The sequence below is a fragment of the Sinocyclocheilus anshuiensis genome, unplaced genomic scaffold (assembly GCF_001515605.1).
Source record: "Sinocyclocheilus anshuiensis isolate Anshui unplaced genomic scaffold, SAMN03320099.WGS_v1.1 scaffold1503, whole genome shotgun sequence".
NCBI classification, from domain to species: domain Eukaryota; kingdom Metazoa; phylum Chordata; class Actinopteri; order Cypriniformes; family Cyprinidae; genus Sinocyclocheilus; species Sinocyclocheilus anshuiensis.
Window position 1 is genome coordinate 32,486 of NW_015554170.1, and position 18,937 is coordinate 51,422.

The following is an 18,937-nucleotide window of genomic DNA, read 5'->3' on the forward strand; positions in this document are numbered from 1 at the left end:
TAGGTGGTACATATATAGGTACATATATTTAGTATAATAGTACTAAAATATTGTTTGCTACCTGTCATAAAACGGAGAAGAACAAGTAGAAGAAGAAGACGCAGTGTGTGGCTACTACTGCCACGCATGTCAGAAGATGAGAGACTTCAAAAAAGATGGGTTGTTAAACACCCAAGTCTGCAAGAAGTTGTGTTTAAGAGTACTTTTTTATGTTTTTGTACAATTATGGTTACAATTCTCTCTCTGCCTCCCTACAATCATATTTTGGGTGATTCATTGGCCAAAACAATGCAAAATAAAGTTCAAGAGGAATTTGACTGATAGCATAGCATTTTTTTTTTCAAAACTTCTATAGATATCACAATAATGTTCTTATTGTGATTATTCAGGTCACAATAATCATGTTGTAAAAATTTGAATCTTTCAATTTGGAAATGCATTTATGAAGGTCATCCTAGTTAATAAATCTGAAGACACTGTTTTTGTGTTGTAGTGTGAAAAATGAGTTTTTCTAAAACAAAGATGCATGTTTAGTCACCAAAACAACCAAGAGAGCGGCCCATCATTGTGAATCCTGTCCACTTTCATAATGCTGGCTTTAAAGATAAAAGGGCTACAGCATTGTAGACCTTACACTGAATGGCGATTTTGTGTGCGACCTGGGTGCACCAGTGAGTGGTGGGATATTTTGCTAGTGTACGTTACCTTTACAGCTGGTGTTGTCTGCGGGGTCCAGTAATTGGTCCTCAGCGCAGGCACATGACCTGCCTGTGGGAGTGGCCAAACACAGACTACTACAGCCGCCGTTATTGGCTCTACACGCATTACTTCCTGTGATGAACACATGTAGGGATAACGTCTGATTAACATTCAACAGCCAAACTGCCTGGATTCCTACTAGGAAATTTTGTCTTGCATTGGCATTCTACAAAAAACATTATAAAATTACCTAGCTGCTGTTGGGCATCATACATGCGGATCTCAAAGATGGGTGGCCGTTCGTTGCGTAGCAAAGTGACTGTTTTGGTGTTCTGGTCCAGTTTATAGATGCTGCCGCTGCGGTACTCGTTCCAGAACAGGAAGTGTTTGTAGTGGCACAGGCCAAAGGCGTGGTTCAGCTCTTGTCCATCATAAACCGTCTAAGAAGAAAGAATACGGTATTACGTAATTAACAACTGATGAGTAAATTGACTGTTCTAGTGTTTTCAGCTGTTATCTCTTGTTTTCCATTCTTAAATGCAAACATATGTTCTCATATAAATAGAATCTATTAGATCAGCAGTGTGAGAGCACCTTGCGTGCAGTGGTGTTGAGATAGACCATCTCGATTCGGTCGTAATAAGCATCCACCCAGTACAGGATGCCCTGAGGGATGTCCAGACTCAGGCCGTTGGGCCACAGAACCGTCTTAGACGTCAACAGAACGTTCCGGTTGGTTCCATCCATCCAGGCCTTCTCAATCTTCCCTCGCTTGCTCTCTTTTGGGTCCTCCTCCCAGTCAGTCCAGTACATCCAGCTAAAAGAGGGAAAAAATATTCAACATTTGGAAGATCCTTGTTTATAAATTTAATTGTTGCTTTAGCAATAGTGTCTTGTGTCATATTGCTGTAGCTGCTTTTTTATTTATTTTTATAAGCAATTAGCCTCTTGTGGTTGTGCATACTGAAATTGTAGATTTTGGGCAACAAAATTGTATGATATTATAAATAACCCAACAACTGCTGTAAAACTTAACCTTATTTATTCTAGATCAGGAACTCACCCGTGCCGAGGGTCCACCACAATAGCTCGAGGATGGGTCATCTTGCCCTCAATGAGAGTCTTCCTGGTCTGAGAAGCTTTCTCGAGCCGAGCAACACTGATGGTCTTCTTGGGACCATCATCTGTCCAGTAAAGATTATTGGCCATCCAATCCACAGCGATTCCTTCGACAGTGTGAATACCTGAAAATTAAGAATAAGTCAGAATAATTACAGAATAAGTCATAACAACACTAATAATACTAGTAATAAGACGAATTGGAAATAAAAAACAGCACCTTCTTTAAGAATGATGTCTCTTTCCGTGCCGTCAATCTTCTGTCGGCCAATCAGATAGCTGGTGGCATCAGCGAAGTAGATGAAGTTACTCTGTGCATGGAAGTCCAGAGCTCGAGGGTTCATCAGGTTCTCGATGGGGATCATGTATTCATCCTGAACTTTAGGGTTGATGTCCATACCACGGATAATGCCTGGACGACCCTTGCCGTACACCAGAAATAACTCATGCTCAGGCTCTGGGGATTTAATATATGAAAAAAATAATTGAATTTAAATATTTAACTCAATAAATGTTTCTGCTCAGATAGGATACAGAATTACTCAAATGTGTCAGTTTAGGGTCATATTGTAAGAATGTCAATCACAAAGGGAAGGAGGTGTTTAAAATGTTTAAACACCTAGTTTGAAAGATGTGCTGGGCTGTAGAAATGTTCTCTTTGTATTCATGTTGGTTTTACGTGGTTTTATATGGCTTGACATATAAATTTTTTTCCAAAATATTTCAAATTTATCAGAACGATTTATATGGTGAAGAGTAAGTCTATGATGATGGTATTAATGTCTTTCTAACAATCAATTCCAATTACTCTTCGTGTCTTTTTCAAGGTCATGTGTTCAGAGGTCACTGAAAAGTCACAAATCAATGCTACCAATGGTTCATTGCATATTCAAAGCAAACTACTGGAAATCAATATTGGGGGTAAATGGAAAAGACCTTCATCTTTGTAAACTGATTCAGCTAAAGTGTGTGTCAAACCTCCAGACTCACAGATATGCATCAACACCACAAAGAACTATAAGAAAAGAAATGTGCAAGAGCTTAAAATTACTAATGCTCAATAAGGCTGAGCCAATCATAACATACAATAATCCAGTTTTATAATGTATAAAATATGTGGCCCAATTTTAAAATTTATATGCACCTAGCCATGTCTTTTCACAATAAAGCATGACATCTCATTCCTTACTGCTTAAAGGGTTAGTTCACCCAAAAATGAAAATTAGCCCATAAATTACTCACCCTCAAGTCATCCTAGGTGTATATGACTTTCTTCTTTCAGACGAATCCAGTCGGAGATATATTAAAAATTGTCTTTGATCTTTCAAGCTGTTTCATGGCACTCAGTGGGTGTTGCATGCATCAGTCCAAAAGAAGTTAAATAAAATGCGCCCATCCATATTAAAAAAAGTGCCTCACACGGCTCCGGGGGGTGAACAAAGGCCTTCTGTAGCGAATCGATGCGTTTTTGTAAGAAAAATATCCATATTCAAAACGTAATAATCACTTTAATCTAGCTTGCGCTCACTGTTGTACACTGGAAGCAGTTCCGGGTGGATGACATATGAGTTCAGCGCTGCGCATGCGCCGGTGAGTCTCGTGAAAACCAACGTTTGTTAACAGGAGCAAAGGAAGCAAAGTTTCCTTACTTTAGCAAAGGAAAACCAGTCTCCTCTTGGCTTATATTGAAATCCTCCGACATTCTTCTTTACAAATCCTCGTTTTGTACTTCTAATTAGTGACCATTATTTTGTTTTGATCTCTCCCTTACGCTTCCGCGTTCATCACTTCTGAGCGGCGCATGCGCAAAGCTGAACTCATACGTCATTACCCCGGAACTGCTTCCATGTTCAACTGTTGGCGCAAGCTACATTAAAGTGATTATTACGTTTTGAATATGGATATTTTTCTTACAAAAATGCATCGATTCGCTACAGAAGGCCTTTGTTCACCCCCCAGAGCCGTGTGAGACACTTTTTTTATGGATGGGCGCATTTTATTTAACTGCTTTTGGACTGATGCATGCAACACCCGCTGAGTGCCATGAAACAGCTTGAAAGATCAAGACAATTTTTAATATAACTCCGACTGGATTCGTCTGAAAGAAGAAAGTCATATACACCTAGGATGACTTGAGGGCGAGTAATTTATGGGCTAATTTTCATTTTTGGGTGAATTAACCCTTTAACTACACCCTTTGAAACCCATGATCCTCATATATTTAATTAAGCAACATCAGAGCAACTTACATTTTAGACACAATATTGCCACATAGTGCCAAATAGTTCCAAACAAATTCACAACAGAATCATTGGGTGTCTTCCAGCAACTAATGAAAGATTGCACATTTTTAAGCAAATTGGTTGAGTGAATGATTCAGTCACTAACTCATAAGGGCCCTATTTCAATGACACGCTTCATGTGCAGTTGTAGTCTTGTGGACTGACAATGGACGCTGTGTACACATGTCTGTAAAGATTGTAGGGTGTCTCAATTGTCATTTTAGGTTTCAGAAAAATGCTCACAAGCACCCCGGTTTTGAGGCGAGCTCCGCAGCAGACTTAGGAGCGGATTTACTAACAGTTTGCACCAGCGCAAACTCTCTTTTGCTCTTAAAAAACTACTGTCAGGGTTTCCCTGTTGAAAAAAAACAGCATATGCTGGTTAGCTATGTTTTGAAGGATGGCAGCTGGTTTGAGCTGGTTTAAGCTGGTCCCGAGCTGGTTATAAACTGGTTATGAGCTGGTTTAAGCTGGTCATGCGCTGGTCCTAAGCAACTAGCTCCTGATCAGGACCAGCTCATAACCAGCTCAGGACCAGCTTAAACCAGCTCAAACCAGCTGCCATGCTTCAAAACAAACCTAACCAGCATATGCTGTTTTTTTCAACAGGGTTACTAGAGACAGACTGTGAAACATTAGCAATGAGAAGATGTGTTGTTGTTGACTTTAGTGTTTTTTCTTTTATTGGGAGTTTCCTGTTCAGATGCAAGATTTATGGGAGGAGAGTATTTAAATGAATCATGCAAGGTGATAAGAGACAGAGCGCATTTAGGCCACGCCCACACCAGGGGGAAAACAATCCAATGCTCTCCATTGACTTTGTATTCTGGGAAGCTGCCTCCTTGTCATTTCTGACTTATAACATAAAACAGAACAATGCTTAAAAGCTGCTGTGTGACAAGGTGTACAGCAAACAAGCTAAAAAACACAGAACTACGTTTTTATAAGCTGTCGACCCCAAATAACAAGCGTTTAAGGACACAAATAGTTGTAGATGTCAGGGTATTTCACGTTGGGCCATTCAGTTGGATCATTTCTCAAACTAAAGGAAGGTAAGGAAAGGGGGTACTGACATAGACCAATAAATTTAGTTTCTCAATATATATCCTCCTCTTAGATTCACATAGGGTGGTGAAATAATCCTTTGACACGGTTAAAATAATGAATGGTTCTTGTCGCCGATTACGTTTCCCTCCAGTGGGCGCAGTTCTCAGAGTAATATAACACGTTGCGCTCTACTTTTGTTTCCTTAAACGCTCATTTTTTGGGGTCGACAGCTTATAAAAACTTAGTTCTGTGTTTTTTAGCTTGTTTACTCTACCCTTGTAACATAGCAGCTTTTAGGCATTGCTCTGTTTTTTGTTATAAGTCAGAAATGACAAGGAGGCAGCTTCTGGCAATACAAAGTCAATGGAAAGCGTTGGATTGTTTCCCCCCCCGGTGGGCGTGGTTTTCAGATTATGACACGTGTCGCTCTGTCTCTATTAACAGAGCCATTTACTTAATTCCTGAATGAATCACCCGTTTGAATGAATCGAATGAATCAATGAATGACTATTTTATTTACCGCCACCTGGTGGCAGCTTTAGTTTCTTATTAAGAGTATAATTTCATTCAAAAATAATAATAATAAAGACATTAAAAGGATAGTTCACCCAAAAAATTTAAATTCTGTCATTTAGGGTGTATTCACACCAGGAAAGTCCGCTAGTTCACTTGCTTTGGTCCGGACCAAATACAATGTTGATTTTTTTTGTTTAGTGCGGTTCGCTTTCACACTGCTCTTTTTGCAAGTGAATCAGAAATTGTAAACAAAACAACACGTGTGCTAAGGTCATCCATTCATTGGTTCATCCATTCAATCGTACCAGAATTCGCTTGGAAGTGGACCGAGACCACCTCTTCAGCTGTGTCTCGGTACGGTTGTTTGTTCAGCACCTGAGTGCGATTGCTGTATTCACACCTGCCCAAAAGATCCGCACCAAGGGGGGAAACGAACTTGAGTTTGATTCAATCGAACCAAACAAGACAGGTGTGAATACACCCTTACTCACCCTCTCATTTCAAACCTTTCTTTTGTGGAACACAAAAGAAGGTATTTTGAAGACTGTTGGTAACAAAGCTGTTTTGGTTACCAATGACTTTCATTGTAAAAAATACTGAGATGTTTCTCAAATTATCTTCTTTTATGTTCCATAGTTTATGTTAGGCCGTTGTAGATTTTTTAACAATTTATGTTAAATCAAATAAAATATTTCTTTCTAAAGCTACAATTTGTAATGTCAACTTGATATTTTCTCATTTAACACAAAAATAGCTTTAAATATTCTTTTGTGTGTATTTTCACAGTAACATTTATTTTGCAATTAATTCAATTAATTAATTGACACATCATGTAATTTTAATCAACTGACAGCCCTAGTACATATACAAATTATTATTCTCAGTTACTAAATATTAAAAAAGAAAATATGAAAAATGACTGCACAACCACCAACTAGGTGGAGATATGCACCTCTGAGTTGACTGAACTTACTCCCAGACACGTTTTGGGAACCAGTATACCTCAAGTAAGCAAGGTTTGGGTTAATCAACCAAGAGTTCAGGGTATATGTGACGGTAAGTTGACCTTGCTTTCTGGAATACACCCCTGCAGAGTGAAATGTGTTTTGACTGGAAATAACATCTGTGACGACCTACAGCCAATAAGAGAGCAAGATACAGGGCAAGTGGAACATATTCCATGTCCAATCGGATTTAAGAATTAACATCATTTTTATGTAACAACATTAAAATATCATGAAGAACACTATGGCTTCACCATGACACATCTCCAAAAAAATATGGTAATATCATAGTAAACCATAATACTTTTCGTAGTAAATTCGGAGTTAAATAAAAATCTATACAATAATGCCATAGTCACCTTTCTACAGCAACAAGTTTAAAAACGTAATTAATAAACACTGAACTCTGCAGTTTAACTCTCATTTAAATAAAATTCTAAGTTAGGCAAAACTAAGTTAAACTATTTTGGTGAATCAATTGATAGAGTAGAATCTATTATAATGTCACTCACTCTTGCACGATTTGCCATCGTTGCCCAGGCTAAAGCCAGACCGACAGCGACACGTCCGGCTCTTGTGGCTGTTGCCCAACAGACAGATGTCTGAACAACCTCCAGCTTTTCCAAACTGATCTGGCTCACAGGCGTGACTCCGCACTGAAGAAGAAGAACAGGAGAGTTAGACTGAGCTGGAGCTGAGGTGGAGCTAGACTGCAGTGTAATGGTTGCATTTTAAACAGTTTATTCAAGTATACTACTGTATACTAGTTCAATCTATGTATTCAACAGCATTAGATAAGAAACAGATTAATACCAGGGGGTTGGCGTCTCTGGTGGTAAACATGTAGAGCTCCTCCCTTGTCGACACTGGTGACCACCTTATAATCTGAACTGTTGAATCGATTGACGCGGATCACGCTGGTCTTAGGCTGCATGTTGGCATTGTCGGAGTTTGTGGCATATAGATAGTTCTCAAACACTGTGAGCCCATAAAGATGCTCAATCTGAGAAAAAAAATCATTATTCAATTAGTTATATTATTTGGGAAGTTGTGTTTGCTTTGCTGGCTTGAGTGAGCAAGACACGCACATAAACACACCAATTAGCCTTGGGCTGAGCAGCTAAATGATAGCCATAACTCAAGCAGAGAGGAAGGAATCAGGCTAATGCATTGACAGAAACAGCTTTAACACCACTGTCTCTTTCACCTACTAAAGCATTTTTTACAGTACATATAGCTATCCAATATAAGTGACTCTCTCAACACAATGAGGTATGATGAATGGATGGATGGATGGATGGATGGACAGATGGGTGGACAAATGAATAGATGGATGGGGGACGGATGGGAGGACAGATGGGTGGACAGATTACTGAACAGGTCTTAAGGTGGATGATGGATGATGGACATTAGGATGGATGGACATTTGGACTGGATGGATGGATGGAGAGATGGAGAGATGGACTTTTGAACTGATGGACGTTAGCATGGATGAATGGATGACGGGCAAATTTTGGATGGATGGACAGATGGATGGACAAATGAATAGACTGACAGATAACTGGGTGGATTTTAAGGTGGATGATGGACATTAGGATGGATGGATGGACGGATGGAAAACTGAATAGATGGTCAGATTAATTAACAGGTAGATGTTTGGATGGTTGGAATGATGGATGGATATTTAGTAGGACAATTCAGATTACTGAACAGATAGACGTTTAAGTAGATAATGGGCAGATGGATGAATTGACGGATGGATGGATGGATGGATGGATAGATGGATGGATGGATGGATGGATGTATGGATAGATGGATGGATGGATGGATGGATGGATGGATGGATGGATGGATGGTGAATGAATGAATGAATGAATGAATGAATGGAAATTTGGACACATGTCTGAAGAGAGTATGAAGAGACTGAAGTGCAATAGGATGAATGTGTGGACAGATGTTTGGATGGATGAGTGGTAAATGTTTGGATGGATAGCACTGCATTTTTCTTTATTTTACAGAATTCTGTGCAACATCTGTTGCTTTTAAATGTGCTTTATAAATAAACATTAAATAGATGAGTAGACTAACAGGTGATTGGTTGATGAATAGAATAGATGGATCATAGAGATAAATTCAATTTTCAATTCAATTCAAGCCTATTTGTATAGCGCTTTTATGATACAAATCGTTGCAAAGCAGCTTTACAGAAAATGTAAGTTTCTATTTTAAAGTTTCTACATTATATTTAGTAGTAGCTTATCAGTGGTGACTGTCAAGTTGAGAAGAGAGTATGAAGAGACTGAAGTGCAATAGGATGAATGTGTGGACAGATGTTTGGATGGATGAGTGGTAAATGTTTGGATGGATAGCACTGCATTTTTCTTTATTTTACAGAATTCTGTGCAACATCTGTTGCTTTTAAATGTGCTTTATAAATAAACATTAAATAGATGAGTAGACTAACAGGTGATTGGTTGATGAATAGAATAGATGGATCATAGAGATAAATTCAATTTTCAATTCAATTCAAGCCTATTTGTATAGCGCTTTTATGATACAAATCGTTGCAAAGCAGCTTTACAGAAAATGTAAGTTTCTATTTTAAATGTTCTACATAAATGTTTGGGATAAATGCATGGGATCTTTATCTGTTGACTTGAACTTTTGAGAAATATAAAATCATGTTCATGCTATCTACAAAATAATGGTTCACGATTTCACACTTACATATAATAAACAAAGTAAAGGTTATGCGTATTTGGCGTGCTGTCCGAGGGGAGGACTCTGATCTTGGAATTTTGTCCCAAACCCACAGTACTTAAGATAGGAATAGTTGTAAGTGAGGAGATGGGGTGGTGGAGGGATGCTGAAAAACTGTCAAGGAACAGAGGTAAGTCTGCTGTGTATATATACAGCTTTTACCTTGTGAATTGTGCTCCTCTCGTATTAATTAGGTTAATTATCTGAACGTGCCCCTCCCAAACTTTGTTAATAAAACATCATTTGTAGAGCAGTAATAAAGGGAAGTTGACCATTGTTAAATGTTATATTTAGCAACTCACTGTCTTTTAAATGATTCAAAACAATGGGGAAATTAGTTCTTGAGCAAAACACATTATTGCACAATAACGAGTAATACTTTTTTTTTCAACTTATAAGAGTCACTTTTTAGGACATGTCAGGATATTTAAGGACATCTTAAGATGATCTTGGTATTTGCTCCTTACCAACAGTCCTTGAATGATGGTGTGTCTGTTTTTGCCCTCATAGTCCACTACCTCGATGTAGTCCAGATAAGCATCAGCCCAGTAGACCAATCTGCTGACCAAGTCCAGGGTGATACCATGCGGGAAGACAATTTTACTGTCCACCAACTTTGTTCGGTTCTGTCCATCCATGTCACAACGTTCCACCTTTGGGATCTGCCCGTAGTCAGTGAAGAAAACCTTTCTGTTGAAGGTAATGTTGAGGAAGGTTATACCCAAGTAAACCTGATGTATACCTCATTTGACCATTTAGCAAATACTACAAATATTCAGCTAGCTAGTTGTATACATGAAGTGTGAGTTTGAACATGCGCATACCCCATAGTTGGGTCCAGAGCAATGCCTTTAGGGTTGTAGAGTTCTTGATCCAACAGTGTTACACATGTGGCTCCATCTTTATCACATACAAAGATTCGATCATCCACGTCATCAACAAAGTAGAAGTTTCCTGTGAGCCAGTCTATTGCCATCTGTTCTACATCTGTAAGGAACAAGGAATGGGGAGAAATGTAGGTAAAACAAAGAAACTATGTGTTTTGTGTTCATGTGTAATATACCGTTTTGCTTATTGTGAGTAAAATCTCTATTGAATACTATAAATTTAACATACAGTCCAGTTCAAATAAGTATCTCAGTTTAAATTGTGAGGACTAATTTGAAATTATTCTAAAATAAGACTGTAAACTATTTAGCATTTGCAGAACAAACAAAGAACATTTCCAACACCTGCATTCAATTTAAAACATTAAAATAAAGTTGCCTTATGATTTGTCACAAGATACGAGACTAGCTCACTTGAGTCTGAGTCAAGATTGAGTCCACAGACAAAAATCTAAAACTTTGATGACTCTGTGAATCTGTTTTAAAATAGTGCTAATAATAATACAGTGGTCTCGCATACACATTTCTCTTTTTCACTTCTACAATGCCGCTCTGTCTATTTGAAATAGCTGAGTCAGGGGACTCTGTGGAAGCATGTGCGCATGTTACACAATTTCCAAAAGAGTTGTTTTAACAGCTGTGGCTAACCATGGGTTTTTGCTCTTTTGCAGCTTCCCACCTCCTCAATACACCCCATTCTGACCTTAAAATGTCAAAAGTCTCAATGTATCTGAACCTCCCCAACTTTAACCCCAGACATACCATATCTTTTAATGGGATGTTGCTCATTTGAACATTGAGTGGCTGTAAAAACGTGGCACAGGAAGACATAGAATCAGTGACTGTTGGGTAAAATGGTGCGGGAGATGCAGGAAAATCCAGACAGATGGAGCGATTGAACGCTGAGGGGTGGAGACAGAGACAGTGTTGGCCTCTACAAAGGAAAATTGGCGATTGTGCAAGGGCCAGACGTTTACCGGAATCAAGGGCTGTATCCCCAAAGGTGTTGTTTATTTAAGAGCCGAGTCCTGCTTAAACGTTTCCAGCTGCCTGGACTGAAAGCCAGTGATTAAAAACACAGATCAAAAACGCCAAAAGTAGGGGAAAAGAGCAAGTGTACAAATCAAGGTTGAGGAAGACGAATGGGTCTTAGAGCAGCTGCTGTCTGAACAATGCAAGAATAGAGGAACGCCACAGAGACAAACCACAGAAACAGTGGGCTGAGGAACCTGGCTTCGCTCTCATTGTAATTCCAAGTAAAATTGTAGGTCTCAGTGGAAGGAGGGTAAGAAATTCCATTTGTGACACAACCTTCCCTCTACACTGAAGGAAAACAAACGCTCTTATGACTCTAGCTCTCATTTCTTGAGACAGCTTCATATGAAAATACTTTGAGGCTAACAAACTAACGTCTGTGTTTACATCTTGAAACTTTATTTTATTAGTAGTGGAGTTTGTTTAAAGCTGCGATCTGCAGACAGCGTGCCATTTCAAGAATGAGTTCTGGAGTTCAAAACGAAGGCCATCTGATAATATGACAAGTGATCTGGCATCTGTCCTGATCAGTCAGGTTTACAGCTATGAAATAAGTCATATTTCTGTCCACACTGAAGGCAAAAATGTTGTGTGACAATCACAGACAATCAGAACATATTTGATGTTTGGAGTGGAATTTCAGACTTACCCGGCATGACACTCCAGAAAAAGAAACTAAACAACTGACAAAATGTCCTGTCACTTGCAATCGTAATGGTCACAGCTAGGAGAAAACCCTCTTGTAAGACTTGTTTTTACACCTGGTTAAGATCCAGTGTTAGGGCTGGTCCACACTGAACACATTTTTGTGTTCCAGTGCACTGCTTTTTAATTGTTTTTCTATGTAAACCTGACCTGAGTCCAGTAGTTTACAACCTTTTTGACTCCTTTGTCCAAGACAATACTTGAAGGCCCCCTATCCAAGGCAAAATCATGTTGCATTAAAAAAATATATAAACTATAAATATAAACTCAGTGTAACTGTGTATTTTTTAGCACTTTTTAAGCATGTTTTATTCAAATGGTGTTAATATAATCATTTTGAGACTAACTGGAGCCAATTTGCCAAGGTCATTGCGCTAGATGGACGTCTTTGACACTTGCACCACACAAGCAGTCGGATTCTACTGTCGATGTGCACCTTTTATAGATCATTCCGATTTTGATTACCACCCTCTGGCTCTTCCTCTCCTGGTCTCTGTGTCATCAAGATAAGTTTATAAAACAAAACGGTTCTTGATTATGATAGGCTGAGCACATTTGAAGATGTTGTAAAATACTCAATAAACACACATCAGTTTTACTGCACTGCTACATCTGTGCGTTGCTGCTTCTGTGTGTTGAGTGGCAATCAATCTGCTAAACATTGCTGAAGAACTACATGTTCTAAAATCACTGTAAACCACAGATTCCCAGAGATTATTGCTTTAACTAGACACTACCTTGTGGCTGTGCTACAGCGTATACTGAGTTGGCTTGAGATCCTGCCCCAATCCTGTTCGCCTCTCATTCCTATCTCTTTTCAAACTGTCTTCACAAAAATAAAGGCACAACATCCCAACAAATACAAAACAACTCTGTGACTGTTTCAAGGTAGGTAATAACCAAGGAGAAGAAACAGTAAAAATGGCAAGCATTGTTATCTTTCCTTTTTTCTCATGTTTCTATGGTTGTACAATCAAATTTTAACACACGTGATGTTTATTTTGTCTGGTACAAACTGTTCACTGAAGACATTAAGCAATTAAAATTCATTGTACCAAAATTAGCATAAAAAGCATTAATAGCACTTCAATTCTTCAAGTTAGGCTGGATTGCATCCAATAGATGAACTTGTGTCAGACTGCACACCAATGTATCAAATTATCTGATGTCAAACCCAGTCCGCTCCAAAAGCCTCATAGTGTCACAACTACCTAAATTTGGTGGAATATTTGGAACACTATAAAGACCAAATATGAGTCGTCGGAGCTCAGAGATTTGGGCAATAAAGGGTGGAAGACTTATACAAAGTTTACATTAGAGATAAAAACCAATAAAGCAAGAGGCAAGTCAATAAATAAACATACATCTGAAAAGCTATCAAGACAGAGCACAGATAGCTAGAGAAAAAGGGTGAGGGTTCGATAAAGAGAGATTAATACCAAAACAATGCCCTGAATGTTGGCAGAGCCAAAAACGTGTGGCGGAAGCCCTGGAGCGTGAGCCGATTCAAGCACATGACTGTTTAAGAGGCTTTCCGGAAACTTCTGTACCAAGCAGACCTTATGTCAGAGAGCCGCTCCCTTCTGCTTTATCCCACATTACTTCATCGCACATCCTGTCTTTCCGCTATTTATGCTGAGACACACCAAATTTACGTTCAAGAAATAACTTTACTGGAATGCCGCAACTTAATAACACTGACATTTCTGACAAAAACACTTGTACATGACATTTTGGTTCACGTCACCTCGTCATTTTCCAAGATGCTAAGAGACACATGCATTTCTTTAAGAGATCCCATAGTGATGACGAAAAGATCGCAGAGAGAGATGGTCTAAACATCTCCACCTGTACGTGTCAGTTTTCATGTTTTCATGATAAAACTCCAGAGCCGCAGACGGATGGGGGGGGTTGGGTCGCCTCATGTCGACCACAGTGTCTGGAAAATGTTCCACAAAACAGAATATAAATATGCTGCAGCAAACCCCAGCAACCTACACAAACCACTCATAAAACACACACATAAACACAGAGACATATGGCCATACGGATAATGGCTTCCGGAAGACTGCATGCTGTATCGCACAGGCTCAACTCAAACCATACCAGCAGATTCAGGCCACATATATGAGCACGTGTGTGAGAGTGATTCAGAAAGTCAAGTAAACTCCTTTGAGTGGAACAAGCAGTCACTTTCCACAAATACAGTACACTTCGCTGTCCCACGATTTCTTTTAAAGTACTAATTTTTAACCCTTTTAGATATGGTTTGATAAATTATTATTTAACATAATAATATTTACTTTTTACTTAGCATAAAATGAGCTAATTGCATCAAATGTCTGTACTTACAGTATCGTATTAAAATGGAGATTTTGGCCTGACCCTCAAAGTACACTCTAAAAAAAAACTATAAAAATAGGGCTTATATAATTTGAAGGATTCTTATTCTGTATTTATTGTTTTACAGGTGTTTTACCAGTATTTTGAATTTTACACTGCACTGTGTTGTGTTTTAGAGTTAACAGAAATGTCTGTAAAATTAATGGATAATGTTAATGGACATATTTTTTACAGTGCATTGACCTCCTCAACTGTATTCATAATCATAACAACTTAATAATTTTTAACTTAATGTCTATAATTGTAGTAAAACAAAAATAATAAAATAATCTTAATGATCAAAATTCTGTAATATATAATAATATAAAATATCATGTTTATCATTTGGATATCATATTATTTGGAATATTTTGCATAAGACTGTTGTCTAATGATATTTTATTCACAATAAGAAAATTAATTTATTAAAATTGTGATAGCCAGGAAATAACAGTATACACTTATTATTTAATATAAAGTCACTGAAATTTTATGACCATAATTTTTGTATGGTTTTTCAAAACCACAGCTGCCTTTTTTACAGTAAATTCAACAGGATTTTATTTACTTATTTACAGTGTATAGAAAGCAAATAATCTCATTCCATTTTCTCAATTTTTACAAATACTATAGTTCTCTTTCTGTCGTTCACTCCGACGTTGTGTCGAGTGTACGACACTAGGGTTCGCTCTTGGGAGCCCAAACACCACATCTTTGAGAAAAGGCCAATGAAATTGGGTGTGCAGGATTTGCATAGCTGGCCACGCCCCAGACATCCGGGTATAAATAGGCCAGCGTGGCATCTGCTCACTCTTTCTGTTTTTCGCATCCGAATGCAGTGTCTCTCACTGAGAAGTTGCGATCATTCACCTCTTGATTCCTCGTCGTTGGATCTAAGGCACGGTCAGTGGTCTCTCCCTACTCATACACAGATAAGTGTTGAGAGAGTACCCCTAGGTACTTCAATGGCGATCTCTAAAAGAGCAAATTTCCTCTAAAAGAGTACAATTTCTCTGAGAGCTACACAGGTGGAATTGTGTGTTACATCACGCCTTTCCGTCCGTGTGTTTCTGGTTGCAATTGGCACATCTCGAAAGACGACCGGCACGACCGTTGTATTCAGTGTTTGGGCCATGCTCACACTGAGGCAGCGCTTGTGGATGGTTCGTGCCCCGCTTGCGAGGCACTTCCCATCAGCACATTGTGCTCGTGGCTCGGGTTCTTCATCAAAAGACCCCGAGTCACCACAGCTGCTTGCCACTCTGGTCCTTCTACCTCTGGGTACGAGGCCGCAGCGATGTGCCCCGCAGAAGAGCATGGGGAAGCGGGATCAGTTTTGCCGGAGCAATCTCTGCGAGCTTCCCGTTCTTCCCTTGCTTCGTGTTTACCGGTCAAGTTTCTGGATGAGTTTGAGAGCTTGTCCCTGGGCGGGTTCAATCTCTCATTCGGAGCTCGCGAGCAGGACGAGCTGTCGATTGCAGCATCGGAGGGTGGGCTTGAGCCATCGGAAGTAGATGACTCGGCTGAGCAAGCACCTACAGGCGCTGAGCCTCAGTCCGAGGCTGACACTGAGATGGCAGCCGTGCTTGCCCGGGCAGCCAAGAGCATCGGGCTGGAGTGTTCTCCCCCACCCTGCCCCGAGCTCTCACGGCTGGATGATTGGTTTCTGGGTGCTGAGCGCGACACTAAGCCGCGCTCGGCCCCGGTGCCTTTCTTCCCAGAAGTGCATGAGGAGCTGACGAAATCCTGGAAGGCCCCTTGTTTGGCCAGAACATGGTACACTGGGGATGGTGGTCCAGCGAGGGGGTATACGGAGGTTCCCCAGGTGAAGAGAGCGATTGCGGTGCATCTTTGCCCGCAAAACGCTGCCACTTGGCAGGGACGCCCGAGACTCCCATCCAGGGCCTGTAAGTTCTCCTCGTCCCTGGTGGCGAAGGCTTATTCGGCTTCTGGACAAGCTGCATCCGCCCTGCACGCCATGGCCATCCTGCAGGTCTACCAGGGCAAGGCGTTGAATGAACTGCACGAGGGTGGTCCCAACCCAGAGGTACTGCAGGAACTGCTCTCAGTGACTGACTATGCCCTCCGGGCTACGAAGGTCACGGCACAGGCTCTGGGGAGGGCGATGTCCACTTTAGTGGTCCAGGAACGCCACTTGTGGCTCAACTTGGCTGAGATGCGGGAAGCCGAGAAAGTACGCTTTCTTGACGCCCCCATTTCACAGGTTGGTCTCTTTTGCGACACCGTGGAAGAATTTGCCCAGCAGTTCTCCACGGTGAAAAAGCAGACGGAGGTCATCAAACACATCCTGCCTCAGCGTGGGTCAGGTCCTGCTCCTGCACCCCCGAATCAGCAGCCCCTGTCTGCTCATCGCTGGGGACGGCCCCCTGCAAGGACTGCTGAGGCCCCGCAACAGCCTGGGCCTTCAGTCAATCCTGACCAACGGCCCACCACTCGCAGGAAGGTGGCACCACCAACTCATCATCAGGGCACCAGGAACCCTCGCAAGGCTTCAAAGCGTTCCTGAGATGGGCGACCCAGGGAGGAGGGACCATCTGGCCAGCCTGGATCCACTTCCGACGGGGGGACGGAAGGTGGATTTGGCTCCACCACGGCTGTCTGCCACCTACCACCTGGTCAAAAAAAAAATAAAAGAGCAATTTCCTTCTTCTCTGGGTCACACACACAACGTTTTTGGCTATCCCATTTGCGACTGCCAGACGCTGAAACCATGCATCAGAACCTGTTTGGACACAGACACTCTGTCTCCTCACGTTCAGATGCAAAGGGTCTATCCCTCAGCCAACCCGACGCATGCTGGTGAACTCATGTTCCCCCATCCGTTGGTGGCACATGTGACAGACCCTGCTGACAAGGCGCGGTGTGTTTTACAGGACGTTTCACCTCCTACCACAGCGCCTTCCACTCCGCTCAGCCACAGGAACCCTGCCCGAGGTACGTCGAACATGGTTCCTTTGAGACCATTGGCAGGGTATCTGGATGCTTGGTTAAGCCTCTCCAATCCCTCCCGATGGCTCCTCAGAACCATTCGGCTCAGCTATGCGATTCAGTTCGCCAGGCGCCCGACCAAGTTCAGGGGCATTCTGTTTACCTCAGTACGAGGCGAGAATGCGGCTGTTCTTCAGGCGGAGGTTGCAACCCTTCTCGAGAAGGGTGCAATCGAGCCTGTCCTCCTGGCCGAAATGAAGAAGGGGTTTTACAGCCCATACTTCATTGTACCCAAGAAGGGTGGGGGCTCAGATCAATCCTGGGTTTGAGGACTCTGAACCGGGCCCTTCACAAGCTTCTGTTCGGAATGTTAACCCTCAAGCACATATTAACATGTGGCAGAGATCAGGATTGGTTTGTGGCAATAGACCTGAAGAATGTGTACTTTCATGTCTCAATCCTACCAAGGCACAGGTCGTTTCTTCGATTTGCCTTCGAAGGACAGGCATATCCGTACAAAGTTCTTCCCTTCGGGATGTCCCTGTCTCTTAGCGTCTTTACGGCGATCGCGGAGGCTGCCCTTGCCCCTCTCAGGCCTAGCCCGATTGGGACTTCGGGTCAACTGGGAAAAGAGCAAACTCTCCCCTGTGCAGAGTATCTCTTTTCTTGGATATAGAATTGGACTCGGTTTCGATGACTGCACTTCTCTCTCAGGATTGTGCCCAGTTGGTGCTGAAATGCTTGAGGGCTCTCAAGCAGAGAACAGCGGTCCCTCTCAAAAAATTTCAGAGGTCCTGGGGTATATGGCATCCTCAGCCGCAGTTACGCCACTGGGACTGATGCATATGAGACCGCTTCAGCACTGGCTTCTTACCTGAGTCCCGAGATGGGCATGGCGTCACGGCTCACACCGTGTGAACATCACACCGTTGTGCCGCTGTACCTTCAGTCCTTGGGAGGACATCTCTTTTCTACGAGAACAGAACATTCTTTCAGGCATTGGCATATCAATTGCCTGGAGTTGTTGACAGTGCTTTTGGCCTTGAAGAGGTTTTGACCCTTGATCCAAGGACCTCCAAGCCCTCTCCGTTAACGAATCATGCCTGGAGTTCGGGCCGGCAGACTCTCACGTTGTCCTGAGACCTCGGCCTGGATATGTGCCCAAGGTTCCCACCACTCCTTTCAGGGACTAGGTGGTAACATTGCAAGCTATCCCCTTCCAAGAAGGGGACCCCGACCTGTCTCTGTTGTGCCCAGTGCGAGCCCTACGCACATACCCAGATCGCAGAGTTTCAGACGTTCTGAACAGCTCTTTATCTGCTTTGGAGGACAGCAGAAGGGAAAGGCTGTCTCCAAACAAAGACTTGCCCACTGGATAGTGGAGGCTATAGTCTTAGCATACCAGGCCCAACGTTCACCGTGCCCCATTGGAGTGAGAGCACACTCTACGAGAGGCGTGGCATCTTCTTGGGCATTGGGCGCCTCGATAGCAGACATCTGTAGAGCTGCCGGCTGGGTGACACCTAACACGTTTGCGAGATTCTATCCTCTC

General features: G+C 41.7%; 1 protein-coding gene across 1 annotated transcript in view; it reads right to left on the reverse strand.

Annotated features, from left to right (window-relative positions):
- Positions 1–18,937, reverse strand: part of LOC107670926 (low-density lipoprotein receptor-related protein 1-like) — a gene marked incomplete at its 3' end in the record, with an annotated part of 97,609 nt that overhangs the window by 28,765 nt on the left and 49,907 nt on the right. Inside the window, exons 7-15 of the mRNA XM_016463748.1 lie at positions 10,252–10,414; positions 9,895–10,117; positions 7,481–7,670; positions 7,180–7,323; positions 2,039–2,275; positions 1,763–1,943; positions 1,294–1,516; positions 950–1,139; positions 706–831 (exon numbers count right to left, since the gene is read on the reverse strand). Of these exons, the coding sequence (XP_016319234.1) occupies positions 706–831; positions 950–1,139; positions 1,294–1,516; positions 1,763–1,943; positions 2,039–2,275; positions 7,180–7,323; positions 7,481–7,670; positions 9,895–10,117; positions 10,252–10,414 (1,677 nt within the window). The remainder of the gene's footprint in view (positions 1–705; positions 832–949; positions 1,140–1,293; positions 1,517–1,762; positions 1,944–2,038; positions 2,276–7,179; positions 7,324–7,480; positions 7,671–9,894; positions 10,118–10,251; positions 10,415–18,937) is intronic.